Below are 16,146 nucleotides of genomic sequence, written 5' to 3'. Positions count from 1 at the left end.
AATGTGAGGAGCCCAAACTGTCCCCACTCCCCCACAGGTCTCACATCTCCTATGGATACACGGTCACTATGCAGCCTACCTCCATCACAGTGTTATATGGGCAGAAAATCATTCACAGCTTTTTTTATTTTTATTTTTATTTTTGCATTAAATACTATTTGAAAGATCCTGTTAAGGGCCAGCACATTTGGACTAAAAAAGATAGCTGGAACTGCTGAAGAGTTAGGATGTGAAACAGACTGGGGATCCTACCCCATCAAACACCTAGGGAAGCTGAAGTTGACTGGCTGGCTTTCATGCAGAAGGAGGAGTCAGTTTCCATGGCATGGGCACAACACTCCGGATAGTTAGGACTGCCTGCCAGCACAGAGCTCCTTGGATTTCACACAAGACAGTAAGTGCCTTTATGTTACCCTCTCTTATTTACTATAGTTATTAAAAATCACTGACATTTATTAGAACTGATATTTATTGACTACTTTGCACTTGATTTCCTATCTTTCTGGTAGAGACACATCCACCAGAAAGATAGGAAATCAAGTGCATTTAATCAAATTCACAAGGATTGGTTGCTAAAGGAACCAATTGATAAATTTCAGTAGTCAATGCTAAGCTAGTGAATTGCATATATTTTCTGCAAACAAATTGTGTTTGTTTTTGTTCTGTAGAAAGCTTCTAATTAATAGGTATTTTTTAAAGCAGCTTTATTAAGATACAATTCACATACCATAAAATTCGATTCATTTAAAATGTACAATTCAGTGGTTTTTGGCCTTTTGGTGTTGTGAAAGCATCTAATCTAAGAACATTTCATCACCCCAAAAAGAAATCCTGTACTTATCAGCAGTCACTCCCCACCCCAACCTCCATCCTAGCCCTAGGCTGCCTATAGTATACATTCTAGCTATCTAGATTTGCTTATTCTGAGCATTCCACATACATGGAAGTATGCAATATGTGGTCTTCTGTAACTGGCTTCTTTCACTTAGCATGTTTCAGGGTTCATCCATACAGTATGTATCAGTACTTTATTCCTTTTTATTGCCAAATAATAATCCTTTATATGGATGCTCCACATTTTGTGTATTCATCTATTGATGAACCTTCGGGATATTTCCACTTTTGCCTATTATAAATAATGCTTCTATGAACATTCATGTACGAATGTTTATATGGATATCTATTTTTCTTCTCTTGGGTATATAGCCCATTGGAATAGTCAGACTTTCCCATTTCAAAACTTACTACAAACCTACAGTAATCAGGACTGTGTAGTACTAGCATGAAGATAGATATTTAGAGCAATGGAGTAGAATTGAGAGTCTAGAAAAAATCCCTTACATTTATGTTCAATTGTTTTGCAGCAAGTGTCATGTATAAAAATTAACTCAAAATGGATCACAGACCTAATAGTAAGACTTAAAACTATAAAACTCTTAGGGGAAAACACAGGAATAAATCTCTGTGAGGGAAAGGAGCAACTTCATTCTTTTACCTATAGATATCCAGTTGTCTCAGCAGCATTTATTGAAAAGACTGTTATTTTGTCACTGAATTGTCCTGGTATACTTGTTGGAATCAGGAAGTGTGAGTCCTCTAACTTTGTTCTCTTTCAAGATTGTTTCAGTTCTTCTGGATCACTTGCATTTCCATACAATTTTTTAGAATCAGATTTTCCATTTCTCTGGAAATAAATTTTGCTGCCCAATGCTTCCACTTGAATTGCAACTCATCCATGGGAAGTTATGGAATCTTGGCATGAACTCAAATGTGGGACAAATGAGGTTGGTTGAAATGTAAACCTGTTTGAAGGCTTCTATGAAAGGCAAGCGAAAAGACTTCTAGACACTGATTTAAAAAACGGTTTTGTTTTAGTGGCACCCTCAGATTAGAAACACTCTAGTGTTTTTGTTTACAATTTTATCATTGATCAAACACTCCAGTATAAGGGATTTTATTAAAATGAATTTTAAAAGTAAAATGCAGTCTGTGCCATCTTCTCTCTTACCTAACATAGTATGTACAGAGCATCTATTTCACAAAACATGCCCAATCCTTGTCCTGCACACCCCAAAATTCTGATTCCTTTTGGACTGAGGCCCAGGCATCTGTATTTTTAAAAATCCACTGCTGATTCTCATGTAGCCCCTCAGTTGAGAACAGCTACCACATCCTTACTCCCTCCTCAGCTCTCCAATCTTGCTTCCTGCCAGTCTATACCTTACTTTTTAGCCACAGAGATATTGCTACTCAGAGTGTGGTAAGTGAGCTAGTAGCACTGTGAGAACTTGTTACACATGCTGAATCTCAGGCCAGGTTCCAGACCTACTAAATCAGAATCTGCATTTTAATAAGATCTCTAATGATTTGTGTACATCAGAGGTTGCCACACTATGGTCTACAGACCAAATCTTACTCACCCCATTTTTGTAGGCCCGTGGTCACCATTTAAGGTGCTGAATCTCCATGGGATGGCACAGTGAGACTCCCAGAGCAAGCCCAGGCAATGCCCTCTGCCCCTGCTGCCCCGTCAGCAGCCCACCGCTGTGCCTGGCCACTGCCCGGGCCCTGCTGGTCACCACTTACACAATGGGGACTCTCCTGGTGGCAACTGCTGGGACTGAGCAGTGGAATCTCAGTATGGGAGTTGGTGGCTCCATGAACCACCTTGTCTCCTGCCAACTAACTGGAGATGACCCCTCTAGGAGGAGAGAAAGCTCACTGGGATCTGAGCATCACTAGGGCAGAGTGAAACTGACCATCTCACCGACCAGGCCCTTCCCCCTCAGGCCTGTCCTCTTTCCACTAAGAATATCTCCAGCTGAGGAGATACCCTCCAGGGTACAAAGAAGGTAGAAAGATCCACCCCAGGAAAGTAGGGCAGGGTGGAGCAGGAGTTTTCTCTTTCATATGTATAATAGACTCTTGGCATATATATTTTTCTCTTTTTTTCCCCTCTTTTTTTTCCTCTTGGCCTAATAATATTTACTATCTGGTTGTTTACAGAAAAAGTTTATTGACTCTTGGTTTACACGTTAGGAACCACTTGCCCTTTGCAGTGTGTGACTCCGGCCACAGACATGGCTGTCCTTCAGCAGGGGATCCTCCACCTCCATCAGTTGCCAATATGTCTCTGACCCATCCCTTCAGGACCCAGCTTAGGCCACTTTTAGAGAAAGCTCCTTTTACTTCCCAGCCTTTGTGAATGGCTCTTTCTCTCTGTCCCCCAGGCATTTACGGCATTGTATTTTAATTTCTTTTATTTTCTTTCTCTCCCTCCAGGGCTGTTCACACATTTCAATGCACTCACCTGGAGGGCTTACCACAACAAAGATGGCCAGCCCCCGCCCAGAGTTTCAGATTCAGTAGGTCTGGGGCTGAGCACAATATTTTGTGTTTCTAACAAGTTCGCAGGCGCTGCTGCTGCTGGTCACAGTTAGTGAGGTTGACACCAGCTCCTTCTTGTGATCCCAACTTAAATCTTGAGATCAGAGACATTCCCAACGGCCCCGTCTCACATGGTACTCTCTCTACTCTTGTTTTCTATCTCAGCTCCTTGTTTACACCAGCAGCTCTCAACCTGTTTGTTCTCAGAGCTTCTTTACACTCTTAAAAATTATTGAGAGCCCCAGAGAGCTTTTGTTTATGTGGGTTATAGCTGTCAATTTATTCTATTGGAAATTAAAACTGAGAAAACTTTTAAATATTGATTAGTTCATTTAAAAGACTGTAATAAACTTATTACACTATAATATAAATGACATTTTATGAAAATAAATGTATTTTCCAAAACAAAAGAAATGTGACTAGTCACATAGCTTTACGCTCCCCTGCCCAATCTCTTTAATATCTGACTTAAGAGAAGACAGCTGGATTCTTGTATCTGCTTCTGCATTCAGTTTGTTGTTTTGGTTAAGGTATATAAAGACAATGTGGTTATACACACACACACACGTATATACAATATATATATCATACATATATACATATATATGTATGATATATATACATATACACATGTATATATAATATATAATTATATATTATATACACATACATATATACACATGTATATTATATATACCTATATGTGTGTACATATAATATACACATGTATATATTATATATATAAAGTTGGAAAAGGGAGAAATATTTTCAGATAATTATGGATATTGTTTGATACTACAACAAAATTGTATAAGTTGTAGTGTCTTAAAGGTTAGTTGCAATGTGCAATCTGAAATGGTATCAATGCACTTTCTACACTGTTATATTAAAATCCATTGGTCTACCAAATGGATCTCTTTATCCATGCATGATTTCATAACATCCTTTCTTTGTCATGGAAAATATTTGTCTTTAGGGTGATAAATATTTTCTAAACGTTCACACATTTCATTGTACGGTATTCTAAAAACACATTTATTAAGTCATGTAATCAAAGATAAAGATTTAATAAAAATAATTCTTATCGTTTCATTTAGGATGTTCCTATGTAACTGGCTTTTTAAAATTTACTCTGAGTGTGTGGTGAATGGCATGCTTCCAGGTCCAGTTTGGTGTCATTGCCTTGCTTCATGCTAAGGCACCAGCAGTTTTCTACACTATTGCTTTTGAGCCATCCGAACAATTGTCAACACAGTGAAACAAGGCCAGTAACATTTTAATATAATGAAAACAGCTTTGACTTCACTGATCCCCTGAAAGAGCCTCAGGGATTTCTGAGGGTCTACAGACTATAGTTTGAGAACTGCTGGTTTATGGCATAACATTGATAACAATTTTTAGGTATTTATTTGTGTGATTGCGTGTCCATCTCAACTGGTGTAACAATGTTAATACTGTTTAATTTTCATGGAGTACCTGCTCTGTATCCAATATAAATTTTTTTGCAAATTGACATTTATCCTTACAACAACCCTGGCAGATTATATCCATTCTACAGATAAGAAAGATAAGGCACAGAATTACACAACTAACATAAAGGAACACGACTAGAACTCTGAAGTAGGAGTAGGAAATAGCACTAGAGGATGTTTTGAGGCCAGGTAGCCGTGTATCAGCCCGTGAGTTTAGACATAATTCTGTGTGCAGTGGGAGCCACCGATAGTTTTAGGGTAGGGGACAGGCAGGCACTAACCACAGGACCTAAGGTCTAAGTACACACTCATGCCACACACATGAGGCAAACGTAGAGGCAAATGCATGTGGCGGGAAAGGAAATAAATGATACGGAAGTCTGTGGGATTACTGGCTAAGAATAAAGCGTTACATAGAATTTTCTAAGTGGCATGTCTCTCCCACAGTTTTTTTCTGTCATGGAATTGGCCAAAATGTCAGACATGACAAAGCTTCACCAAGCTGTTGCTGCAGGAGACTACAGCTTAGTGAAGAAGATTTTAAAGAAAGGTCTCTGTGACCCAAACTACAAATATGTAGACTGGAATGACCGGACCCCACTTCACTGGGCTGCAATCAAAGGTGAGTGGGCGATGCTTAGGTAGATCTGCCCCTTTGAGTCCACCATTCATGAGGCTATCAATCAATAGGCTATGTGGGGGAGTGGAACAAACGTTTCTTTAGAGCCAGATGGAAACTTCATTTCATTTTTTTTTCTTTTTTTTGAGACAGAGTCTCGCTCTGTCATCCAGGCTGGAGTGCAGTGGCACAGTCTCAGCTCACTACAACCTCCATCTCCTGGGTTCAAGCGATTCTCCTGCCTCAGCCTCCTGAGTAGCTGGGATTACAGATGCGCGCCACCATGACGAGTGAATTTTTGTATTTTTAATGGAGAAGGTGTTTCTCCATGTTGGCCAGGCTGGTCTTCAACTCCTGACCTCCAGTGATCCTCCTGCCTCAGTCTCCCAAAGTGCTGGGATTACAGGCGTGAGCCACCACGCCCAGCCCCAGATGGAACATTTTAATCCTGACATCACCACTTACTAGTTGTAGTACCTTAAGCTAGTTATTTAATGTCTCTGGGCCTGTTTATTCACCTAAATAATATGTGCAGGAATGCCACCTTGGAGCCCTGTGATGGGAATTCAGTAAAATAACGAGTGTACAGTGCCTATCGTATAGTCTGCTCTCAATTAATATTAGCCCTTTTCCCTCTCAACCTTTAACAGGAATAGAACATCACGAAGAAGGATAGGGACTTTGTTTCATTCATCATTGAATCCCTCACGCCTTACATAGCTCAGTTACAGAATTGGAGGAAGATAGTGGCAAAAACTCTGGCAATGGGCTTCTCAAAGGCTTTGGCAATAGAAAGCCATTAAAGAATGTTAAGTAAGAAAGTGTTATGGTCAACCTTGCTTTTTAAACATTTATTGTGATTCCTGCATGGAGAATGGGTTGACAAGAAGCAAGACTGGCTGCAGAGAAATTAGTTGGGATATTTTTGCAAAAATCTAAGTGCAAAGTAATGGTAGCTATACCAAAGCACCTTTTAGTGAACATTTGCTATGTGCTGGGTACTGTACTGTGAACTTCATGTCTGTGATTTCATCTGCACTCTACAAGAATTCAATGATATAAGGGGTAATATCATTAATTTGCAAATTAGGAAACTGGCCTCAGATATTTGTTTCTTATCTGAGGTGCCACTTGTTAGCAAGTGGGATTGGCAGGATATGAAATCACATCTATCAACTAGAAAGCCTGTGCTTTAACTTGTGCTAGCTATCATGTAAATAGGACTTAAAATATTTGGTTTTGACTCAGTGTTGAGACTGTCAAAAACAGAGTAGGCCTTACCAATAGGCAGGTATAGTGTGGCTTGGGAGAGAAAGCAAGATTCCTGGGGCCTGTGGCAATGCACAGGGTAGGGGAGTGTCCTGGAAGGAGGACAGGGAAGGCTTGCAGGGCTCAGGCCCTGGGTGAGAACTAGGTTCGTGGGGTAAAGTAGGGCACTGAGTTCCTGGTGAGAAGAGGGAAAAGGGAGGAGGGGATGATGATTGGAAACTGGAGGCTCCTCAAAGGCAAAGGTTCCCTTTCCATTGTGTTACCTAGACTGGCCCTGGCCTCAGGCCACTCGGGACATCTTTATCCTAACCTCATCCTGTTTCTTCTTGGTATATCTAAGGGCAAATGGAGGTGTTACGGCTCCTGATAGAATACGGAGCCAGGCCCTGCCTGGTTACTAGTGTGGGCTGGACCCCAGCTCATTTTGCAGCAGAATCAGGCCATCTGAATGTACTCAGAACTCTCCATGCATTGCACGCTGCCATCGATGCCCCCGACTTCTTTGGAGACACACCAAAGAGGATTGCACAGATCTATGGGCAGAAAGCCTGTGTGGCATTTCTGGAAAAGTAAGTTTATTTTTTTTCCATCTATAGAAGGAGCAGAGGAACAGGAGTCTGTGATCAAGATCTTGTCTGATTCTGTGGTCTCAGGTCAATGAAAATGAAATGAGGAAATCCAGCCAGCGAATGATTATTTTATTGATTTTTTTAGTTGAGTTATTTTTATTAATGTTTCACTTGAAAGACTAGTTTGGGGGTCAAAATTATATTAACATGTTGTTTTAGATTATGCAGAAATTATCTCAGGTAAGAAAATTGGGATACCAAGTTTGAAGATGGGACATGGTGCAAGAATCATGACCTTCAGCTTTCTGAAAGGCATCCAAACTGGCTGTGTGACCTTGTGCAAGTCACGGCAGCTTCCTGACCCTCAGTTGTCTCATATTTAAAGTGAGGCAGGTGAATTAGACTTCAATTTTTCAGTACCCTCCTATCTTTTAAAACTTCTATGTTCATCTGTGAATGCCCTACTTATAGGCACACCAAAGAACTTATCTATCTAGCACCTGTTTATTTTTTTCGCTCAGCCAAGCATTCAAACATAATTAAGCACCAATAATTTACATAACAGTTATAGCTCTGAGAGGGATTGAACAAAATTTGGAAACTTAGAATTTGATTGTTTCGACAAGCAATTCATACCAAAGAAAGTACAGTATCAGAGTGAGGGCATCATTGCTTGGAAACCAAATGATATAGACTATAGACAGCAATGCCATCTACAGGGGCAGTTCATGATGGGGTGCCCTCTGAAGAACCTGAAAATGCAGTTATCTTCAGAGAGTTGAACAAGTGAAAATTTTGCCTGTGGTGAGGTTAGTTATCCATAGAAGTAACCCAAGAGACATTCTCTTAAAGGTAATGTCTTACATTAAAAATATCCAATATCACAATTGAGATGATTTGGGGAGTAAAGAGGCAGAAACTTGAGTCCCGACTCACGGATTCACTTTTCCCCAACTTCAACTGTCATCTCCTACATTCAATGATCTCCATCCTCTGTGGACCTCAGCATCAGCAGACATTGTTCTCTGAACTTTTTAAAATCCTAACATACCACAATGTGACCATAGCTCTCTTCACTTTATCAGTTCCTGCATTATCACCAGGTCTTGAATTCATCAAGATATCTTGTCATTCAACTTCTCCTTTTTCTCCTAATCTATCACTTTCCTGAAGGTCTCACTAAATTTCCTCTACCATATGAGCACCATAATACATTTCATTGTTCCACTCTCTTCCCGCTATTCCTGCTATTAATTCTCAACCCAGCATATAACCCGGAATTCCCAACCTTAGATGAATCTCTGTCTTCTCCACATTTATGCTTGTTCAGCTAGAGAAAATCCCACATGTCAATATATGGGTATCACCAGCAGTTTGAATATTTCCACTTTTATCTGAGCCCTCAGAGCAGCTTGGCTATCTCTTCCTGTCCTACTCCCTCATTGGCAATTCTAAAGCAACATCACACCTCAGCCTGGCTTTCAGAGGTATGCCTTCTACTTTAGAAAAAATATTGAGCCATGAGTTACAAATTTTTCAAGGCTCACACCTGCAGATTTTATGTATATTTACATCAGCTCCTTCTTGCCGTCCTGTCCCTCCTTTGTAAAGTGTCATCTCTCCATATAGACTCTTGATCCAATCCGTCATGTCTTCTAGAAGGCCATTCATTATTCGTGTATTCTTTGTTACATCTTTACTCTTTCTCTTGTATTTTTAGTGTTTTTTCCTTTCCCTTGACTTCTTTCTGGACTGTGAACGTGTTCAAATAGGTATTCTCAAACAAACAAAAAGTTAGAGGCCCTTCTGAATTCCTCTGTGTCTTTCTTCTTCCCTACACTTCTAAGCAACTTGAAAGCTAATCTACTTTTTTTTTAATCCAAAAGGAAAAACACTTATCCTCTCAGAGTGTCTAACATGTTTTATAGTAATAATTTGTGTAAAAAAATAGAATCTTTGAATAGTTTCTGTATTTTTATTGTGATGAAAAACTCATAACATAAAAGGTACCATATTAACTGTTTCTAAAGTATACAGTTCATCAGTGTTATGTACATTTACATTGCTGTGAAACAGATCTCCAGAACTTTTTCATCTTGTAAAACTGAAACTCCATACCCATAAACAACTACCCTCTCTTTCTTCTCCCCAGTGGAATAGAATTTTGACTCTATATAAATCAAGAAACACCTGAATTCTTTAGTAGTTCGTGTTTGCAATATCTAAGATCATGATAAACGTTAGGTCCTAAAATCTTGGGGAGAGACAAATGTCCTTCCTCTGACTTGTTATCAATCAAACTGAGTAGGTTTTAAATGTCTGTTAATTGGAAGGGTTTGTTATTTCACTTTCAGCCAGAGGAAAGAGGTGCATTTTAAATATCAAAATTAGATCAGCTTTGAGTTTGTACTAAATTGGGAACGTAATAGATTTTCATAAATTATGTGTGCCTTTTTGGAAATGTCAACTGTCTTTATGTCTGCTTGTAAAAGTTTCAAAATATGTTTTTCTCTTAAAAAGGCAACATTGTTTCATTTGCTTGAATATTATGATAGGAATGCTTACTGATATTACTTGATAGTCATATGTAGCCTTGGAACTTTAACATATATATGTATATATATCTCAGTATTAATCATGATAGTTGTACTTCTTTGAAACATTACATTTGAGGAAACTAATCTACATAATTGTCTCCACTTCTTCATCCCTCACCCACGCTTCAGACTTCTTCCCCGATCCTCATACTGAATCAGCTGTCACTCAAGTCATTAGGGATCTCCTCACGGTAAATCAATTGCCTCTTCTCAATTCACATCTTACCTCCACTTAATTCGGTATTTAATATTCCTGAAACCCTTCTCCCTTGTTTTATCTGATGCTATTCTCTTTTAGTTTTTCTTCTACTTCTCCTAGAATTCCTTATGACTTTTAAAATGTGCTTTTTCTAAGAATAAATCTCATGATATATTCTTGCATGCCTTTTAAATGCTGACATTCCTCAGGGTCCTGCCCTTGACTGTCCTCTACTGACTCTCTCTAAGTAATCCCAGCCCCTCCCTAGTGACCAGGGATCAACATGAAATATGACCCCAGCATAACTGAAATGCAGGAGGGGTGCTTGCCTCCAAAGAGTGGGGAGTGCTGTTACCAAGAAAAGTAGACAGTGTTGAGCCGGCAAAAACAGCAAAGTCACATCAGTCACATCACGTGTGAGTCATTTCTACTTATCATCAGCTCCCACTAAGAACTTCCCTTCTGACAGTTAGAGGGTTTAGGGAGAAGAATCCTGAATTAAGGGGGGATTAACCTGGATCTTGAAAGCTAGCAGGCTAGTGGAGGAGGGGAAAACTGTTGATTTGGAGTGAAGGCACCAAGTTGGAAATGTGCATAGGTTGTGTGTATATGTGAGAAGGCAAGGGATAGTGGAGGGACAGTGCAGGGACAGTGCAGGGATGAGTGGCCTGGCTAAGCAGAGCATTCACACTAGAGAGGAATGGAGGATAAGGTCAGGTGAGGGGGAGGGTGACCACAGTGAGCAGGGCAAGCAGAAGAATGTGAGCTCATCAGGGGAGTCACAGGCTGAAATAGATGCATTAGCAATTTACTAGTGTAGTAGAGGAGTTGGCAGTGGTACTGTGAGGGATTGAAGAATGCTAGACTTCAGGCAAGGGGATCACTTAAGGAATGTCTTATTGATTCACATTAAACCACTCATTTAGCAAATATTTTTGAGTTCTACTATGTGTGTGTCATTGAGTTAGACACTAAAAACGACCTAAAATAAACCAGATACAGTGCTGGACATCAAGAAGTTTAACTGTTTGGGAGAGGAAATAACTTGTTTACATAAATAACACTAATACAAGACAGAGAGTAACTAGGCAGAGGAAGGACATGGTGTGATCTGAAGACTGAAAGGTCACTTCCAGCTTAGGGTGAAAGACTAGCGAGTTTACTGTCCTTTGAATGAATTGTGCTTTTAATAATGGTTTGCACTTAAGATGCTATTTGCCTTCCCTATACCATTATCTACCCTCTTAAATTCCGTTTGTCCTCATATTGGTTCAAATTTTCTCTCTGTAAAGTGACTTTTCCAAGTGCCTTTAAGCAAGTCACATACTCACCTTTGGCCTCATACAAAACTATATATGTGTATATTTCCCATTGTCTATGTGTGTATAATGCTCTATTTATCTAATTGTCTATTTATCCATCCATATATCCATTTAAAATTATATATTTTTTACATAATCCATTCGTACATATAATACATATGTGATTGTGAGTGATTCTCGTTTTCTTCCTTATATGTTTCTGTACTTTTAAATTTTATACAAGGAACACACATCACTTTTACGGTTATGAAAAATAAAACTAAAAATAAACAAATGAAAACAGTCTCCCAATAATCTGCAAGCTGCTCTATAAATGTGAGCATTTCAAGAATCAGTAGCATTTTCTTCAAGCTGAGTGACTATCTTTGAGTCTGTTAACATCTCACTGGGGTCACACAATTTTTCTCCACGTCCAAGTCGTTTCTTTAGTGTCTGAGACCTTCCCTAAGTGTATGCTTGGAAATGCTCAAACTTGGCCTCCTTCCTTCTCAACTGAATTGCTGTGTGCAGAACCTGTGAATAGAGGCCGATTCCCAGGCTGGGACAGGCCCTCCTGCTCCAAGTTCAGAAGCCCCTTTCTTCTTTCCTAGGGCAGAGCCCGAGTGCCAAGACCACCGCCGTGCTGCCCAGCAGAAGGGGCTGCCTCTGGATGAGCGCGATGAAGACTGGGATGCCAAGAAAAGGGAGCTGGAGCTGTCTCTTCCTTCCCTAAATCAAAACACGAATAAAAAGAATAAGAAAAGTCGAGGCCCTACCAGGCCCAGCAATACCAAGGGGAGGAGAGTATGAGAACTTAACCTTACGTTTTCTGGCAGGGAACTTTTCCTGCCAGAATTGAGGCTGTTAGGCGTGGTGGCCTTTCCATGACTTTACTTACAGACCCGTACTCATCTGGCTTCTGCCAAAAGCCCATGGACCTGTCATTAGGTGCTCTCTACATGGGCTGTTGTTTCCTGGCTAGCACCTACTGTGTACAATAATTGCCAGGAGAGGACAAAACCTGCTTGCATTTTGTCATCAGTGTCATCAGTTTGCACGGTCAGCATCTTTAGAATTTCAGGGGACAAGGAAACTCTGGCATGAATTAACTTCATCCCTGATAACGAACAAGAGATAATGTAAAATAATGAACATGTGATTATAGGCCTACTTTTTCAACTGTAAATTTTGGAAAATTAAATTCAGATGAGATAATTCCAATAAAAAATTGCATCCAAATTGAGATGCAAAATACATATTAGATTTCAAACACTTAGTACAAAAATATAAAATGTCTCGTTAGTAATACTTAACATTGATTACACATTAAAATGATAATATTTTGGATATTGCGTTGAATAAAATATATCACCAAAATGAATTTTACCTTTCTCTTTTTACTTTTTAAAACATGTGGTTACTAGAATGTTTAAAATTACCCATGTGTTTTTTATTTTATTTCTATCAGACAGCATTGCTATAGAACCCAAACAGCATGTTAAGCCTCTCCTAGGAAACTAGTCTGGTGTATTTTACTTTCCCTGGCTGCTCTGCATTTTAGATATACTAATTTCTCTGCCTAAATAAATTTATTTAGCTATCAAGTACCTTTATTACACATTCCTTAATTAATGTTTGTGTTAATACAGGCCATGCTTAGTTTGAATTTTCTGGAATGAAAAAAAAAATGCTTGAAAATCTCATAGAAAAGCAGTATAGCTATAGAGGATATCTTTCCTCGTGTTGGTCTACCTTTGAGCATCAATCCCTTTCTCTATGCTCTGCAATACAGAGTAGTGCCTGCTTTGGACCAGTACAAACATTGGAAGACAACTGACTCGAGCTGGACTAATAAGATTCTTCTCCTGGGTACTTGGAAAGAAATCCTCATGAGAGGCTGGACCAGTAGCAGATGACTTCAGAAGTATGGAGTGGTTAATTCTACACTAGGACTGAGGAAGGGTACAGAGATGCTCTACAAAAAGGACAAGAAGACAGAGGAAAAGACAAAGAGATAGAGATAGGTCAGTAGATAAATGAATAGATAGATTCGATAGATAGATGATAGATAGATAGATAGATAGATAGATAGATAGATAGATAGATAGATAGAGATGAATAGTTAGATAATTTGCTATTCCTAGTTCTGGTTCCTTACTCAGGAATCTGTGAAATACTATTTTATCATAAAAGTTTTCCTTTGCTTACAGTATATTGAATTGATTATTTTCCTTGCAAGCAGACTTTTCTAATAAGTACAATATTTTAATCATGGACTTATGAGTAAAGCTGACTTAGGTTTGTATCCTCCTCTATGGAAATGTAAAAGAATTCCCATTTCCTGGGGTTGCTGTGAAAATGAGATGGACAATGTGTGTAAGATGCTGACATTGGTACACTGTAACTGGTTTATGTCATGGCTGTTGTATTACTACAGAAGTGAACTCAGTTTCCCCCTGGGAATCCCAAGGGGATCCAGGAATAATGCCTTTTATAGGTCAAATGAGGCTCTCTATTGTCTAGTCCATAAATATCCCATCTAATTTTGTGGCATGGATAATAGCCTGTCCTCCATCAGCTGTACAAAACTGTGATAAGCAAAGTGTCCTTGGGGGTCTCTTACTGTGTCCACAACCCTGTGGCTCCCAGTGCCTTCATTGTGCCCTCACTTCATACTTATTCTCATTGAGATATAAAGAGACTTATGTCTTCTCCCACAAGTTTTTAGGTAGTCAATGAGAACAGCAGGAAGAGAATGCTAAAATAGCTTCTCTGTATGGCTAATTTGATGCAACATAGACTCTGTACTAAGTGCTTTACATGTATTATATCTAATCTGCATGACATAGCTGCAAGGCAAGTATCATTATCCCCAACTGACATCCCAAACTGAAGTTCTGAGAGGTTGAATGACTTGCCCTAGGCCACCTGACCAGTGGTTGTGCAGGCTGTAAAGCCTGGCTGGATTTGGTCGATGGGCTAACCTTTCAGGCTCTAAGACCTTTGGCAGGTTGTTTAACTTCTCAAGTTTCCTCTTCTGTAAACAGGGATAATACCAGCACCTATGTCATAGGGTTGTGGTAAGGATCAAATGAGATAATACATGTCAACTACTTAGTACAATGTCCTCAACAAGGTGTGGGTCACCAAATGTCAGTTGCTGTGGTAGTTATTATTTTTCACAGCCTTCAGTGTCCCAGATATGTAACAATGAAGAATGGCTTGCTACAAAGCATTTCCCTCAGTCCAGAGGCAGAGATTTGGGGTGACATCATTCTCTGAAGCCCATCAAAACCCTGAATGAAGTTGTCCACTATATTCTTGCTCCTGAGGTTGAGCTCTCCACCGAGCAGCCTTAGGGCTGAGGTTTGTCCCTTGCAAAGTATCTGAGCCGAAACAGATGGGCTTCCAACATCCTGCCTTCATTCTGTCATGCTGACTGTCCATTTCACTGGGGTCTATTTGAGGATCTGCAGCAGTTGGAGGGAGGGGTATTTGTGGTCCTTGCCTATCCTCTCCCACCCTCACAGGCAAGGAGAAATGAGCTGTTTATATCATGCAGGACGTAGAGGTGGTATCATGTCATACAAAGGGCAGTGGAAGAGGAGAGATGATTCTGGACTTGACTGCACCTGGCACTGGCTATGTGACTGTGGACAGTGATTCCGGGATGGGATTCCTTACTTATAAAACAAAAGGGTAGAACCAGATCTCCAAGATCACATCTATTGCTGATATCATACCAGAGTCTGGAACCTTTGATCTAGACTAAGAAACCAAGATAAAGCAGGATGTTGCCCCTAATGAATTTACACCAGGCATCCAATCTAAATTTACATATTTAAATTAAGATGTTCACATTCACTATAATCATTAATTTTGGACCCATACAAAACCTGAACTCATTAAGGAAATGACAAGCAATTCTTCTTTCACTAGGGAAGATCTAAAGTAAGCACAGTCCTACCTCCCTTCTTTTGTTTTACCAGTTGTCAAATATTTGTAGAGCCATACTTTATGTCTAGCACTATGCTAGATTCTGAGAATCAAACGATAAATAAGGCCTGAGTAGATTGTGTGCTCCTGAGGGCACTTTATTCAACTTTGGATATCTATTACCTAGATCAGTAATTATAAACGCTTGCTAAGAGAAAATTCAGAGAGCTGCAATCAAAATATTAGAAGATGCCTTTATCTTAGCTTTATAAATGAGAAATCAAAGCTGTTAAGGGTTAAATTGTTTCCCCCCCTAAATTTATATGTTGAGGTCCTACTTTTCAGTTCCTCAGAAAGTGGCTTTATTTGAAAATAAGGTCATTGCGGATGTAATTAAGTGGAGTGGAGTTGAGTGGGCCTCTAACCCAGTATGATTGCTATCCTTATAGAAGGAGACACACAGTGAGGAAAGAGGATATGAAGAGACACAGGGAATAAATGGCCATCTGCACACCAAGGAGAGAGTTCTGCAGCAGATTCTTCCCTCACAGTCCTCAGAAGGAACCAGCCCTGCCAACACCTTGATTTTTGAAGCTCTAACTGCCAGAACTAGGATGAAACAATGAATTTCTGGTTTATGCTACCCAGTGCGTGATACCCAGTGTGTGATACTTTGTTATGGTAACCCTAGCAAACTAATTCAGAAGCTACTGACTCTTGGCTCTGAGCTACTTCCATTATATTACCAAGAGGGTGGGTAGTACTATGTATGTCCAGGGCTCTTCTGCATAGCATTT

The 16,146-nt window shown here is 39.7% G+C and overlaps 1 protein-coding gene across 1 annotated transcript; it reads left to right on the top strand.

Moving 5' to 3' along the window:
- The first annotated feature begins 325 nt into the window (after positions 1-325).
- On the top strand, positions 326-12,478 carry ANKRD66 (ankyrin repeat domain 66). The gene is given in 6 exon segments (XM_028847496.2): positions 326-394; positions 3,283-3,343; positions 3,346-3,365; positions 5,307-5,481; positions 7,088-7,316; positions 12,025-12,478. Coding segments are annotated over 6 exon segments (753 nt in total). The 3' UTR covers positions 12,224-12,478.
- Positions 12,479-16,146: the final 3,668 nt, after the last annotated feature.

The sequence above is a fragment of the Macaca mulatta genome, chromosome 4, assembly GCF_049350105.2.
Source record: "Macaca mulatta isolate MMU2019108-1 chromosome 4, T2T-MMU8v2.0, whole genome shotgun sequence".
NCBI classification, from domain to species: Eukaryota; Metazoa; Chordata; class Mammalia; order Primates; family Cercopithecidae; genus Macaca; species Macaca mulatta.
Note: the sequence above shows the minus strand (reverse complement) of the source record. Positions and strands in the feature narration are given on the sequence as shown.